This window comes from Coloeus monedula (assembly GCF_965178545.1).
Source record: "Coloeus monedula genome assembly, chromosome: 4".
NCBI classification, from domain to species: Eukaryota; Metazoa; Chordata; class Aves; order Passeriformes; family Corvidae; genus Coloeus; species Coloeus monedula.
The window spans coordinates 62,547,909-62,564,619 of NC_138784.1; the positions used below are offsets into that span (position 1 = coordinate 62,547,909).

General features: G+C 42.7%; 1 protein-coding gene across 1 annotated transcript in view; it reads left to right on the forward strand.

Moving 5' to 3' along the window:
• COG5 (component of oligomeric golgi complex 5) overlaps window positions 1-16,711 on the forward strand; it is a 185,545-nt gene that overhangs the window by 167,732 nt on the left and 1,102 nt on the right. The window contains exons 19-21 of the mRNA XM_082280227.1: window positions 6,846-6,922; window positions 7,407-7,533; window positions 8,095-8,174. Of these exons, the coding sequence (XP_082136353.1) occupies window positions 6,846-6,922; window positions 7,407-7,533; window positions 8,095-8,174 (284 nt within the window). The remainder of the gene's footprint in view (window positions 1-6,845; window positions 6,923-7,406; window positions 7,534-8,094; window positions 8,175-16,711) is intronic.

Consider the following 16,711-nt stretch of genomic DNA (forward strand, 5'->3'; position numbering starts at 1 on the left):
AATCCTAATCAGTACTAAGAGAGGTTGCTGCTGCTTTGGGCTGAGGAGAGCAGGGAGCAGGTATTCAGCTGGGCTGCTGGCTTGATGGGAAGGATAAATTTTTCCAAATGGCCATAAATGCTGTGTGCAGGGTTTTTTTCAGTTCCTTTCAGAAAGGCACTGCATTGTTGGACTAAAGCCAAACCCAAAGGAAACGACCTGCCTGGAAAGATACTGTGTGGAGGAGTAGGTTTGTTTATGAACTGTTTTTTCTTGTGCTCTGTCTTGTAGAGTAATTTTGAATTTTCTCTATGCAAAAAGGGTTACATGTTCCTGCTCAGAACAGACTTTTGAGATCTAAAACCCCTGCTGGTATTTTGGAGTTGCTTGCAAGTAAAAGACCTGGGCAGAAATCTGTCCAAAAGCTTTGGTTAATTCGAGTTCTTATAAACACACATGCAGTGAGTCAGATAACCTTGGATTGCATCAGATTTTCGGTATCTCATACTTGTGCACATTCTTTCAGGGCACTCACAGAGTTAACAGCTGCCTTATACTCAGCAGAATAGCTTTGGCTGAGAGTCTGATTTGAAAATTTTTGCACTGAAAACGTGTTTGACTGATAAGTTGCCTCAAAACAGCAGGTGTCCACACAGAAGGGGGAAAATGGATTTCAAGTTGCCTTCATTCAGAACTGGGCTTGCTGAGGTGCATAACAGCCAATTTTCTGTAGTGAGGCTCAGCTACTTATGCATTAGGAATTACTGCTGTGGCTCTGTTGAATTCTCTGTCTTACCCTGTTTCCAGTGTCAGCATTTGGCTGTCCTGTGCATTACAGATTTCTCAGCAGTGAGACTAGCTGTGTGCTACTGTGGCAGCTGTAAACAGAGCTATGGTAGGCTTGAAATATGCCTGAATATCATTAATATGATTTCATGTAAATCAGTGCTTGCAGGAACATGGGAACGCTGCAAGCCCTAGGAAATGTGCACAGCGCTGCAAGGTTGTTACCGAGTGCTGTGCCACGATTCCTTGGGAGTCTCATTTGAAATATTTCCAGTCTACAGCTTGAGTTCACCTCTTTTCATACGCTCAGTTTTTATGCAGGCATTTGCACAAGATCACTTTTCAGCTCACTCCAGTATATTCCTGAATCAGTTTATTTGGTTTTGTATTTTCAAGGTCTCCATAATTCAGTATTCACATGTTTAATACCGAATTTCACTTTTTAATTCAGTACTTGTCAGACTGAAAAAAAATGTTCTCCTGGAGGCAAGCAAGCCAGCAAGCCCTGATGGTTTTCAACATTTCTGTTTCTGGGAAGTGCAAGTTCTTCTTCAGAGGACCTTTTAACTTGCTTGGTACTCAGAGTTGTTACAGCACTTAGGCACACTTTGGGATTGTGGCTTGTACTTCAGGTCTTCCTGAAACCCGATGGAAGTGCTGGACAATGCAGCAAAGAATGAAGTAAGCAGGATCAGTTGAGGAGTTTATTTAGAAGAAGTGAGGAATCTACAGCAATATTTGGCGTGGAAATTGGTAGTCTGCTACACAGAGTTTATAAACTGGTACAGGAAAATAGCTGTTTATTAATAGCAAATACAAATCACAACTGCATTGAAATAAACTAGTCTAGAAATTGCAAAGACAAAGTAATCATTATGCCTCGTGGCATGAAGGCATGACATGTTTTCCTATCTATTTTGGAGCAACATATAAGGCAGGAGCCACTGTCAGTGCCAAGAACCCTGCCTCATGTCGTGACTGAGATTTTCAGCCTTGTTGAGTGAACTATTTTTATTGGTCCTGTCTGAGTTAATATTATTCTCTGTATGCTTTCCTGTATTTCTTATCTAGGCATGATTTATAGTTGAGATTTTTGGCATTGTTCAGTACTATGTTCAGACAGTTTTGATAGGGTACAGTTAACACTGCCACCAATTCTTCAAGTCTTCCTCAAAAAAAAAAATACTGCAAAATATTTGGGTTTTATTGAATTTTCCTAGAAAAATGTTTTTATGGTAGAAGTTTACAGTGCTAAATTCTAGTGTAGAAGAGCTCTTCCTATCTGCTGGCTAGCCTGTGGTCAGAATCTTGTTTCCTGATTCAATATGTGGCATAAAAAAAAAGCAAGAATATTAGGCATTTGGATTTTTTAAAATGTAAACAGATTTGCTCATTTGATCAAACATGATGATACAAGTGTAAAAGTGCTTTTTACAATTCTTCCTAAAAGATTTGCTTTCTAGTTTCTTAGAGAGAAATGAGAGCAGCAGGATGCTGTAATCACAGTTGTAGTCATAAGGACAGAAACTACTAAAGCTAAAATACATTTACTGTTTAGTGCTAATTATCTTCCTGGAAAGAGGGAATTATTTGCTGATGTGTGTTATTTTAGAGGTGTTACAGCTGAAGGATTTACTTAAGCATCAACTGTTTTGGAATTGTTGCACTGGGGAGAAATCAAATTCCACATCCCTTCCAGGCCAGCTTCTTTCATATAATAGTTCAGAGCTCTTCTGCTCCCTTGCTTGTTAAAGCATTCTGTCTTGGTGAATGGCTAGAAAAAAGCATTTTGAGTTAACATTTAAAAACTTGGAATTCATCTTGGCCAGCAGGAAATGTAATTGCTAAAAATTTAATGTTAAGATTTTCCAGCTGAAAAAACAGCTGTTTAAGTAATGAGAGATCTTGAAAATACCACAATAGGCACTAAACAATAACTTCACTATGGGGTTTTTTAAAGCACTCTTCAATACATATGCATTATCTGTATCTAGACTACGTATTAACTTCACCCTTGGGTGGCTGAACATAATCCAATTAGAGAAGCCAGGCGTGTGATGTATTTTTTTCAATATGGCCAGCCAGTGAATAGTTGAACAGATAATTGACCACCTAGCCATGGGCTATGGCAGAGTCACATGAGAAGAAAAGATAATATTGCCTTTTTGGGCTTAGAGAGCATGAACCATTGAGAAGAACCATATGTTGGGCAGGAGCCTGCCACTGTGTCCTGTGAAGCATAGCAAACTAACATGAATAAATCATGGAAAAGCAATGGGTTTTGAGCAAAGCTAGAAGAAACAAGTCATTAGGCCTTCTTCTGTTCTATCTGCTGCTTGCTTTTTGGCAAGCACATCCATCTCATAGTACTCCCCTCAGATCCTGTGTTAATGATTATATCACATCAAGCCTCTGCGGTTGCAAATTACTGCTTGAAAACCTGATTTATCACTGAATGTAACCTGGATGTCTGAATTTTCAAATTTGCAGTTCTGGAAGGGAAATTTGGAAAACAAACAGAAAATACTGCTTCCTCTTTTATATGTAAAGTCCACAGGACGTGGCTGTGTGAAAGGCCTTGCATAAGACACATACTGACACACGTGACATACATGACACACATGATACAAATACTGGCTGCCAACAGCCAAAAACATCCCCCGACCTGTAAGGGCTCCCTGACAGGCTTTGGAAACTACAGCTGTGTATCACAGCCAAAGCTGCTACAGTATAAACTCAGTGTGTGAATCAACAGTTGATGTTGTTTCAGGTGATGACAGGTAACACAACCAAGAAGTGATGCACGGTGTCAATTCTCTGCCCAATTCCAGCACCTTAAAAACAGCAGCTGTTCCAGCCGAATGGTTCCTCCACAGCACTAGCTCCCAGGCTGGCACAGTGCTCAGCAGAGACACTAAACCCCTCTCAGTGGCCTCAGAAATGATTGTGACAGCAGAAGGATGCCGTAGCATCCCACTGTCTCACTGGGCTCAAACAAACACATAAAATTCAAGCAAAGAAAACCATCTTAGTAATTATGTGAATTATACTTTTTATTGGAGAGAGATTGGGTTATAACACAAAGCAGACTAGTATTGTAAACTTTTTAAAAAAGAGTTTCTGTGGTGTATGTACATTTTTACCACATTAGTTTTCGCTCATTCCCACTCTTCATGAGTCAATGTGAGATAGTATAGTATGCTGCAAAGCTTAAAAACAATATTTTTCTCTGGCAGCTATTACTTCACGAATCAGCCATCTGCTGCCATTAAATCGATCTAGTTCTAGCAATACTAATAATTTCCTACAGTGAATAAAGGTTGAAGATGAAGTAATAGAATTTTCCAAAGTAATTTTTCTTCTTTAGTACTTAAGACTAAGAATTTTAATTTATGGAAACTACAAAGTATATTCAAGAGAATTCATTTAAATTTGTTTTAATAAGGAATTGGTTAAGCTGTAGAAAGTTTCACTTAACGTCTCATTACTTCATATTATGTTCCAGGAGTGAAACAATCTTTTGAAACTTATTAAGCAAAATTACATTTTGCTATGCTGTTATTTCTTTCCCCTCATGAGTACCGTTTGATCCACACATCTCTGTTTCCACAAGTCAGACTGGCAGTTTGTTGCCTGTTATCAAAGTCTCTAAAGAACCTAAAGGAATTATCTTCTCCCTGGTCCCTCACAGCTACAAGCCCACGGCTCCCACCAGAGCTGGGACACCAGCTCCTGCAGGATATCAGTTGCTTCCAGCTGCCCCCAGCCAATACTGATGTCTGAAAAGAAGCTCTGGAGAAATCAGTCTTCCTCCCATTTGTTTTTCAGGATCTGCAGAGTTCTTGTACCATGATGCAGCAAAGCATACTTAGCTTCTCTTTTTGGCTGCTTGCTCCTGATCCTGTGTGGCAGACCAGCCTCTTGGCTCCCATCTGTGCCCCTGGGGGACCTGGGGAACAACATGATGAACTTGCTGTAAGCTTCACTGCAGCTTGGAGTTGGAGCGCCTCCCTGCAGCAGTTCCCTGCAGAGCCTGCCTTTCCTGGGAGCATGCCCTCACTCCCTTGTGCCAGCACATTCAGCACAGCACGGCAGCTGGTGGCTCCTGAGGCACAGGGACATTGACTTAACCACCTGCGTGCAGGAGAGGTGCAGGGTGTAGAGAGGGGCCATTTCATAGCCTAAAGATTTGGGGACCAAAAGGGCAGCAGGCAAGAGGAAGCCAGGCTGTTACTCAGGGCCTTATTTCCTTATTTCCAGTTCCTGGATTTTTATTCACTTTCTTCTCCTGTGAGTGAAATCTGCGTAAAGTTCAGATTTCAACTGGTCTTGGAAGTGCCTGATGTGGTCATGTACTCCAAGGTCCCTGGGCTTGGGCAGTGGCTGTGCACTGCCCATAGGAAAGCTCTGTGGGACATTCCCCATTGCTTTCCAGGGGCACCCACCTCTCCTGGTCTGCAAGGGAAGCCAAGATGCTTGGGTTGGGCCCTGTGGCTTTCCCAGCTTTGCCTGAGTGTTTTGTAGGGGGTTACTCCTGCAAACATGATCTGCCTGACCTATTTTAGGAGTCTACCTTGGGGAAAGGTGCGTCGCACCCCAAGAGTGGCTGTTTCTCTCCACTGCCTATGAAGAGAACCTGTAGATGTTGAGAAGTAGGTGAGATGACTCCCATCCTGGCACCTTCTTTTAAGAGGGATGCCTAAAGTATATGGCCTTGATTTGCATTATTCACTAATTTAAGTTCTTCTGGGTTTAGATAAACTATGGCATCATAGTTCACTGCACCACGTTTCTTGTATATGCTGGAACCCCAGCAGCTCTTGGTAAAGCTGGTGGCCCAGCAGCCAGCTCTGTCTGAGGAAATGCTGCAGCTGGAAAGAATAATATAACAGTATTAAAGACTTTACTGTAAATAGCATCATATCCCAAACACTTTGAAACTTGTTCAGAAATATTACTTAAATGGGAAACTCGTATGGTGGTTTCGATCTTTCTACTTACTTTAGCTGTCGTCCTTTGAAACTTACTTTAATTATGCATTATGTGTAAATCTGAACAGTCTCTCAAGTTGGATATTTTAAAAAATGGAGAATAAAGCTTGATCCCTCATTTGACTGACACTTCAGGAATGCAAAAAATAATGATTTAATCCATGTCTGAGTAAAATTACCTGTGGGGTTTTTCAAGTTGGTGGTGTTTGTATTGGTGTGCACATTAACGGAACTTTGCTGTGTAAGGTTCATGTTCAGTCTGGGTTCCAGAAGGGAAACTGTTCTTTCTCACTTCTGTGTCCTCACTGATAATGAAGAGCCTGAGCCTGGATTTAGATGTAAAAACCCAAGTGGAGCCTGGCTCTTCTTCAAAAAAGCAGAACTCCCATGCTTAAACAACAGAAAGTGTTTTAAGCTCATTTGTTTTTAAAGATGGCTGCTGTAACTCAGAAACCCAACAGTATGAAAATAAGTATGAAAATAATGCTCTTATTCTTTTCCCCATGATTCCATATGACCCTTTGGCAATAGATCACAGCTGCCTCCTATCTAATCTGCATAGGTTTTGTGCCCCAAAATTTGGGGCCCACTGTTCAGGAAGGACTAATTTTAACCTTGTCCTTCACCAAAGGAAAGAGTGCCCAGCTCAAATGTGTCTGCAGTTTTACTGCTTTAGCAGTGGTTTGTGGAGACCTGCCTAGATTTGCTTTCTTCCCAGGCTGTGGTCAGATTTTTTGAATATTGACATAAGTGCTTCATCAGGAAACTCATCACCAACAAAATAAACCTGCTGCAAGAAACAAAGCTTTAGTCTGGGAAAGCTCATGAGGCTCCTTCTGTTGTGATCCACAGGCTGTCTCTATCGTTTGTCATGAAACGCTTATTGGGTTGCCAAGAATAAGGCAGAAGTCTTGGCTTGGGCAACACAGTATGAAAGGAAAAGACAGCTTCTTGTCTTAATTCAGCCACCAGAGAGAAGTCACTGACTTACTCTGCAAGTTTGGATTATTGCTTAAAGACAGGCTACTTCAATACCAGGTGTTACGTTTTGGGAGAATCTAATTCAAATGGAACTGTTTGTTTTTGTAGATGGAGTTAGCAGTAGCCCCACTGTGTCGGCGAGTCTCTGACTTAGGAAAATCTTACAGACAGCTGAGGTCATTCAGGTGAGTTGCAGTCACAGTATGATTAAACTGTATTTCAAAACTGATGTGTTACCTTGTCTTAGTTCTGATTGAACTGAGGGCTTTTTTGGCAACACCCACCTGCAAATTAGAAATAGATTAAAGTTCTTTTAAATTTTATGCAGAGTATAACTATGATTTAACAATCTTTGTCATGCAAATGTTGGCCAAATTGTACTTTTTTGTGTTCCTTTCAGTACATCTTTTGTATGACAGCAAGTTCTATAGTTACCTTAAATGTTTTCACTGAAATATAAAATTTACAGTCCTGTGTTGTTTAATTATAATAGGCAACTACTGTAAATTTTTGCAAACTGGACCTGTGTTGGAAACCCAAGATGCAGAGTAGTAGCAAAAAATTAGATGATTCTATCCTAATGCAATATTGCCACCACACAGAGGCACTTTTCTAATGCATAAGATAAGCTTTTTTTCATTTCATGAGTATATTGTTACATTTTTCTAGACCGCTGCTGTTCCAGACCAGTGAGCATATTGCCAGTAGCCCAGCTCTGGGAGAGGTTATTCCATTCAGCATTATTCTTCAGTTCTTATTTACAAGAGCACCACCAGAGCTAAAATCACCCTTCCAGGTAAGATCAACCTGTCTTTTCTTTTCAGATGTCCTAAGGTGGAATGAGCATTGTAGTTTGCCCTATCTGTTGTAGTTAAAAATTATTCAAGTGCATATTTTATACGATTTGTTGGTTGTGTTTTTATTGTGGCAAAGGTATTATGGTAGTTGGCTTACTAATTTAATTAATTAATTGATTAATTAATAGTAGGGATATGATGACCTGATACTAAATAGACTCTCAATTCTTTACTATTCTGTCAGCTCATAGTAGAAGTTGCAGATCTTTCCCCAGACTGTAAATTGCCTGGATCCTACTCTTGTAAGATGCAGGAAACCTAGTAAAAACTGATGTCAGAAATGGGCCAACAGCTGATGTAGGAGATTACCTCTGAGCTCCCAAATAACGTACTGGGCTATTCCTGTTAATTGTCCTTGATTCCTTTACTCATTCTGCATCACTGCAGTATTAAGAGAGCCTCATGTGGCTTTCATTTGTGTCATCTTTGATTCTGAAATTGGTGTGTCTGTTTCCTTTTTTGCATTTTGTGTAACTGGTGTTTGTGTTTCTCTGTATCAGAGGGCTGAGTGGTCCATTGCCCGCTACTCCCAGTGGCTCGATGATCATCCATCTGAAAAAGACAGGCTTGCTCTCATACGGTAAAAATCATGCTTCTTTCTTTACATTTATGATAATGGAGCAGTAACTTATCTGCTTATCTTAACTAGGACTCTTGAAAAGTAAAAAAAAATGTGCCTCAGGAGATGTATCATAAATACCAGTACCTTCACTCATGGGATGAGTTACAAAGTGGCAGAAAAAATAAACTGAACTCTCCACTCCACCCCCCTGTACTCAAACTCTCGAGTGCCTTTGGAAGGAGCACATAATCTCCTTGTAAAGGAAGTAAACCATGCACAATGGTGGTTTAAATTAATAATGAGTTTTTGCGAAACTGCCTCTCTCTCTTAACTGTTGGAAATTCAAAGCTGCAACTGTCCTGTCTTCTGTATCAGGAAAGAGAATCTCTGAAAGTTTAACCAGTGTAAATGTAGGTGGAAATCTAAAACTGGAAGACCCTTGTTACACATCTGGAATGTTATTCTTCAGGAAATCAGTCGATGATCTTTAGAAAGTAATAATTACATCAGATTTTTAAAATCTTGCCTAGGGTAGATGATTTTATAGCTAAATACTATTTTGCATCTTAACATGTTAGGAAAAGTTATGAAGAGTCTTGTTTTTCAAAACAAGCAAAGTTTTGAAGTATGTTGGAGAGAGCAGATGAGCTGTATGAACATGACAAACCCAACCTGAGGATCCTCAGGATTCAAGACTCAGACTCATTTAGCTCCTAACGCCCTAAATTTTCCAGCCATCTTCTCAGTGACCTTGGTGTCACCTGCATCAGTGACCTGGGAAAGGCTGTCACACATAGCTGCACTGGGCTCCATCTAGCCTGGGAGCCAGCTCTGTCCTTGAACTTCCGTGCATGGATGTTGCCAGCTTTTGCTGGAGTGATAAAAGCCAACAGTGATTGTGCTTCAGAAAGTCAACTGTTTTCTGTCCACACTTCTGAAGCAGCCAAGAGGAGTCTGCTATAAATATTTACACTTTCTGAAGCTGATAGCACCACACAGTCCCATGCAGTGATTGGGCCAGTTAAGGAAATACTAGTTGATCACCAGTAGATGTTACTAGGATTTATTTCTGAAAAATGAAAATACAAACTGTGTCTCTTCATATGTGTATTTTTTGAAAATCATACATGTGATTAGTCTAGTTTGTCTACAAAACCAGCTTTTCTTGAATCTCAAGCCATGACACTGAATTACAGGGGCATAGGTAATAGGTACAGGGCTAACAGAGCTGTATATGTACTTAGCTATGAGTATTTTGATGGTAATTTCTGTCCTGATAGTATTGGCAACACTGGCAGTGTTGAATCTCAGTTATGGTAGGGAAAGCCAAGAATGCAAATAATTTGAGAACTGGTGGGATTTTGTTCTCTTCAATTCCTTTTCACAAATTCAAAAATGCCATCCTTAAACTACAACACATTTTTGTCTTTGCTTGCAATTAAATTTCATCCAGACTGTTTCAGTTAATGGGTTTGCTGGTGGTCATGTTCAGACACTGATAAGTTGTTGTAACCATGGAGGTATTAAGGGACAAACCTTGGGATGAGGTTTTTAGGCTGAGACAGTGTCATCCATGAGACCAAGTAGTGTAGCTGGAATACTTAAGTTTGCCTTTCAATCCTTTCATTGAATCCTTTATTCATTTTGCATGGCTGGTTATCCATATGTAAGGCGGGCACGCAGACATCAGTCACTAGTATGACCATGAATCACTCATATTTTCTTTAATACTCTATTGGAAGATTTCTGAGCCTGCTCTTTGTGTAGGTCTTATGAACCTAAGTTAACTACAGGCATCTTGCTCTTTTATCAGTCACCTTCTTCAGGCTTTTTCCACCTGTAGTTGTTCAGCGGTGCGAATTGAACTTTGGATGTTTGGAGCCTTCAGATCCCTGCACTGGCCTGCATCAAGATAATATCTTTATGTTTGCTGCAGCCTTGCAAATGGTAATTTCCTGCAACTTCCCTTTGTAACAACTGTGGAATTACTCTAGGGACCTGCTGCCTAGATATTACTTTCCTTGTGTTACCAGGGTCCTTCTAGCTTCATATTGAAGCTAATTGGAGTCCTTCCGCTCTGTAGGTCTTAAATGCTTCACTTGCAAAATGGTGTGAATGGTATGAATTAGTCCCATTCTGAGCATTTTTGTGCATTTCTTTCTGCTTGTATTCAGCACAAGGGGTGGTATTTACCTGGCCAGAGGTATATTTGCCAGACTCCCTTTATAGTCAACAAGGAGATACAGGCACTGCTGGGGCTGATTCATCTCATCCTGAAGCAGGTACCCAAAATAGGTCAGTTCCATTGTGTCCTGAAAGCTCCCATTTTCTTTGTTCAGTCAGTGGAGTGTGGGCTGGGACACAGGCAGCCAGCTCAGGCAGCCAACTGCCCTGCAGACATTTAAAGTTAGGTGACATGACCCTACTGCAGGTGTCCTCCCTGAGCAGGGATTGGGTTGAAAGAAGCACTTAAGTGGCCAGGGCAATTTTTTTTTCTTTTTCTTTTTAAATTAAGCTTGAAAACTCAACTTTTCTTCCATAAAAGAAACCCTATTAAACTTGACAGGATTTGAGCCAGCCTGAAGGACAGTTCATCCTTTTAAGGGCCAAATTCTTAACTTTACCATTAGAATGTGCATGAACTCCCTTTATTCAAGCTCCCCTTGCTGAAGCAGAGTTGAAAGCCAGGCTCAGTGAAGGGTTCATTTCCGTAACGAGCTGCTGTCCTGAGCTGAGGAGTGGCTCTCACCACTCACCTGCCCGCGGCAGGGACAAATGGCAGCTCGGGGACCAGCCTGAAAGCCCCATCTGTGCACTGGGTTCAGTCTGGCTGGGCACAGACCCCAGAGCTTTGCTGGGAGCAGCGGAGCCGCGCCGGGTGAGCGCTGCCTCTGCTCCAGGGGAGCGAGCGCGGCCGGCCATTCATAAACCCTCGGTGCCGCTCGGGCGGCTCTGTCCGCGCTCGGGCCCTTTGATCTCTTCATTACAGTCTGGAATAACCGGAGATGTCTGCTGCTCCTGTGTTGTCCTACAGGTGATGCTGTTGGAGATTTTACTGTTCGGTTTTACAGTAATTTTTATAGCACTGGGTTTAATAGACCTGGTGTCAGACAGATGTGCTCTTACACAGCAGATTTTCCAGTTTCTGCTTTGCCCTAAAGTTTGCAGAGCAAACAGACTTTTAACAAAGTACTAAAGAAAAGTCTGGCCCCAGCATCCTCCAGCTGCCCTGCTGATTGATTGGGACAGGAGCGCACAGGGTGCAATCCCCCTACTGCTGAGCAGAAAGATGATCCCTGCCTCTTCTGAAGCTTACGATGTAAATCTATTTGACCAAGGCAGAGCCCAGGAGGGCAGCGCTAGGATTCACAATTCCATATAAAATTAATTCATTAGAGTGATTCTAAATGATGCGCATTAAGATCCCTTAAGAACCACAACTCAAATCATACTTCTTCTTTCCTTTTAACTCTAGATATAAATCTTCATGGGTTGAAATAACATTTTAAAGAGGAACTATCAGGATCTTATATAATCAGCTTGTCCTGATTTCCAAGAAAGCTCATGGTTTTGCTCATGCAAGTGAAGTAATTTAATAAGTGCTTTAAAATCCTTTTCCTTATGTGGGAGGGCATCTTAGGGCTTTTTTTTTTCCTTACTTTTTATGGCATTTTTAATGAAGCATTAATATATGCAGAACATCCCACCAACCCTTCTTCCATAGCTCTCTTTTACAAACAACATTTGTAATGTATACCATAGCTTGTCTTTTGAAATAGAAACAGATTGCTGAACAGGTTTTATGTCCTTTATTAGACTAGAAGATGCTGAATTTAGGGCATTATTTAGTCTAATCCCTTCAAGAGTATGTTTTGTATATTACATAAACAGGGTTTCTACCATCTTAAACAACAATAATATAACTACATATTACATCTTTTTATATGACAACAGCTGTGATCTCCTCTGTGCTGGAGACTTGATGATACTGCTTTCACCCATAGCACTGTTTATTTTTCCACAGCTACTTTGGCACTGGTGTTTTTACAGTGTCCTCAACAGGAGTGAGCCTGCCTTTTTAAAGACAAGATTTTAATGGTGCATCTGAATTGAGTCCTGTACTGCCAGCATAGTTACAAAAGCTCATTTGAGCTAGGACTGCTAAAGTTTACCAAAATGTCATGGTAAATCCTGCATTTCAAATGTTAACAAAGCCTCTGAACTAATTTATCTCCCCAAATTACAGTCAGGTAGGCTTCCCAGCAGCTCCAGTGATGTTCCAGTTTGCCCGGCTCAGGCAGCCTCCACTGAAGTCTGGCTATGTGCAGCAGCAGCCATCTTGCTTTGCCACAAGCAACTTCCTGCACTGTCCATATTTCTGTATGTTGCAGTCCCAAAATCCCACCTTGAAGACTTGTTGACTGTCTTCAGCAAAACAAAATTCCCATCCCAGATGAACTTCTGGAACCATGTCTACTTCATGACCATTGGTGCTTTCAGTTACCTCTTCCAGCCCATTCCTCCCTCTCACTCTGGAGCAACCTCACCATTATTCTCTGGACTGCAAACAACCTTTCTCCCTGGATTCATGATTTGTGCCATTTTACTACCCGGACCTTTCCTAACCAGGAATGTTGTTCCTAACAGTGTGGACAGACTTCCTGGCCTGCCACCATGGTGCCATTCTCACAGGCAGCAATGCAAAAGTGTTTCCTGAGCTTGACCATGATTCCCTTGGTAGAGTGTGGAGCTCCAGGTGACTGTGGCTGCCTCTTCACTCCCAGCCTTTAGCAGCTGCAGCAGCTTTTCATCCTCCCCTTGGCTGCTTTCCTACTCCTGCCCATGTGGGAGCAGGCTCCCAGCCTTCCCTGGGTGGGCATAGGGAGCAGGGAGTTCTCTAGGCCAGTTTGCTTTACCAGAAACACTGTTCTTCCCATGTTTCAGGTGAAGTTACTGATTATGAATGGCTTTTCAACATTCAGCTTCAGAGTGTTTAAATACTTCTACTGGGGATGCAAGTGCGGGATGCAGGAAAATAGTGAATGCAGTTGGAGTAGTCAGAAAGCTTTTGTTTTCATTGTTCAGTGTAAAGCTGTACAAGGTCTGTTTTAGAAAAATGCCTGAGAATTCACCTTACAGTATTGATATTACTGGTTGTCTTTGGAGTGGGTAAGAGAGCTAAGATGCTCTCAGGTTGGTCATATTGGTGAAGTTTGACTCCATCTTTTTGAAACAATGCAAGCAAAGCCACAGTAAAAGAGCAAGTGCAGCAGGAGGGACCTGCAAAACTCTTTTCAGCTGCCACTGATAGAGTTGGTTTTGCCAGTTAAATCAGATTCTTTTGGGGCAGAAGAGAAGGAAAAAAGATAAAAGCTGCTAGAAGGTGTGACTGTGGGACTGTAATACTGGTGTATGGCACTTAGCATAGCCTAAATCTCATTCCATCTTGTTTGATCTGATGGGAATAACAGTCTGGCAAGGGATTATCGAGGGCTCACATTGAGTGGTTTTGGGTGTTGCTTTTAGGGTAAAGCTTCTCCCTTTTATATATCCGGTTATCTCTGTAATCTTTTTCAAGGGCTTTTTCAAAGCAAGGAGATAAGTCAGTTAAGGGATAGCAGTGTTACCATCTGGATAATGATGCCAACCCACAACTTCACCAAGAGGTGTTAGAGCTTTCTAAGTTAAGCAGGTCAATATGTTTTTTTTCTATTTTCAGCTTTTGAGGACTTCAGAAAACTATTTGAGCCCAACAAACTTTGAGGAGTGTATAGAAAGGGAAAGACAGGGCCACTGCTGAGTGGAAGGGGAGAGATTTAGCGAGATGAATGATAGCTACAGTAAGAAAACTGTCACAGGAGTTTCTCAACTGTCGTTTTAATACAAGGGACTATTCTTTGTAGCAGGTAACTAACATGTCTAACGATTACTGCTGACCAGAGCACTTGAGTGCTGACGTGACTGGAAATGTGAGACACTTCTGACTCTTCTGAAGCATCTCCCCTCATCAGGATGGCATCCTTGATGTCATCCTTGAGCTTTCCCTGCCTGTATCTCCCACCTGCTGCTCAGTCTGCTCATCACATGCTGCCCCCTCATTGCCACAAGAGGCCAGTTTATCTAAAAAGCACAATGTCCTGTTGTCCCATTCCCTCAGTCTCACTTTTTCTCTCTAAATCTTGGATTTAAAATAAACCTGTGGCTGTGCCTAATCTCTCTGCAGTTCATGATGCTGATGGCCTTTGCTGGGAGTGAAGTGAGGTGCACCCAAAGCACTTTGTGGCCACAGCAAGCAGTTTTTTAGCTGCCTCTTTCCCTGTAGACCCTGTGCTGCTCCCCAGGGACCTTTGGGAAGGAGGAGGCTGAAGGTTTTCAGGGAGCTGACCAGGTGCAAAAGGTCAGCTTTACTTTAGCTAGATAAAATAAATATTATTCCCCTGTCTTTTTGCCTGTAACAAGGGATTGCTTCTCTGTTGCTGTTTTTTTGCTGTATGAAAAACTCAAAGTGACTCCTCACTGTGTATTGGTATCTGGTGTGGACCCCTCAGCAGTAGCTCCACGAGTAAGTTGTTACCGAAATTGAAGAGCTCTCAAGTGCACCAAGGCCAACATGAGGAACTGTTTCTGTGCTCACTAACTTTATTTTTCTGAAGCCGTTCAACTCTCCAGCAATCCAGTCCATCCTTCTTTTGTGTCCCCCCAGTCTCAGACAATATGCCCTGGGCTTCAGCAAAGAGGGCCTGTGAAGTCTGGATGCTGCATAGGGACATCAGGAGCTGTGGTGGGAATCACCTCGTGCCTATGCTGTTTCATTCCCATGCTCAGAACTGAAGCTGCTTCGGGTTCTTTGGTTGCACAATTGCACGCTTCACTCTCTCCATCAAACTCCATTAGCAGGGACTGCACATGGGGCCAGCCAGCTCCTCGTGGTGCGCGCTGGCAGCGAGGCTGACGGATCCATGCACGCGTTGCTGGGCATGGGAAGTGCTGGCAGGAGCGGGAGCAGCCCCAGGACCAGCTCGTGGGGCCGGGCTGTCATTGCTGTCAGTGGCTTCTTGGAACCCAGAGCTCAGACTCGTCTCTCCAGTGAACTGAGCACAGGCTCTTGGCCTCAAGAGCATCTTCCTCTTGCTGATAAATGAATTTAGCTGAAAATTCCCAGCGATGCTCTGACATGGATGGATTCGAGTCATTGAGGAAGGGCCAAGCCCTTGCTGATGTAGCAGCAGCTTTACTCACAGCCACCCAAGTGTACTGTGACCCTGCATCTTCCTACCATCTCTTCTCGTTTGTCAGGTTTGGTGGGCTCATCTGAGGCTTCTTGGAGCTGCAGCATCACACAGGGATCTTGGCTGCTCCTCTCTTACCATCTTACTCCAGGAGGAGCCTGTGTGTGTGAAACGTGGGCTGAATCTCACTCCTCGGTACTTCTGCTTTCCTTAAGCCTTGCTTGATTCACTGCCTATCGCTGCCAGCAGGCACGTACCAGGGAGCAGCACTGCCTTAGGTCCATGAACTCTTCGTGCAGGAATGCAGGGTTCCACCAAAGGCTTGTTTGTTGGAAGCAGCAAACATAAATGCAGCTCTGCCTCCACAGCCCACCATCCCACAGCAGTGGGTGTGTATTTACAGGCACAAGGTCCAGTTGCTCTGTGTTACCATCTCCCTTGACCCCTGTGCCCCCTGCCCCGTTCACCAGATGTGAACGACATCTGCCTTCTCCCAGTGGGACTGGGAATGTTCCTGCCATGTTACTAAAAGCCAGCAGGCTCCCTCACTAACAGAGCAGCTGTGTTGGTGCATCCTGCACTTCCAGAAAGGAATGCAGGAGACAAAACCCAGGACCACTCCCTCCTCAGTGATTGCATTCACAGCAGGACCCACTGTCCTCGGGCTGGTGCTGGGAAGGGCTGGGAAGGGCTGTGGTGATACTTTGTATTAGAAGAGGAATAGCCAGGTACCAGGAGCTGAGTCTCCACTTGAAATGGGGTCTGTTCGTGCATTTTCTTAAATTTGTCAGTTTTGCTGTAAATAGCGCAAATGTAAACGAGTTTTAGAAGGAAACTCCAAGATGATTGTATCAGTTACATGAAGAAATAGAAGCAGAAAAGGGGAAGAAAATTAAATTCAAAGCTGTATTTGAGTGTGACAACACTAGCTTGGCCTACTTAATGAATTAGTAAGTTGGAATCTCAACAGATGAGCACTTACAGTGTTTTACAAATATGCTGTCACTCAACAACACTGTGTACTAGAATGTTGGCTAAAAGGTGACCCTGTGTTGTAAAGCAAGTTAAATTACGTACAGACAAGTACGTCACCACAGTTGCCCCTTTTAGCTTTGCCATGTTTTATTTGTGCAATTCACACACAATGACTCTATGTGTGACATCCTGTGACAACGTGTAAGAGAGCCAGGCCGTGCCTTGCCCAAGCCCTGTCTGGAGTTAGCGTGCATTTCCGAGGACTGCGGGAGTTCAAAAGGCTGGGCCAGGAATCACCTCAGGGCATGGAGGGTGTTCCCCAGTGCCCCAGTTTTCGTGCTGAAGTTGCAC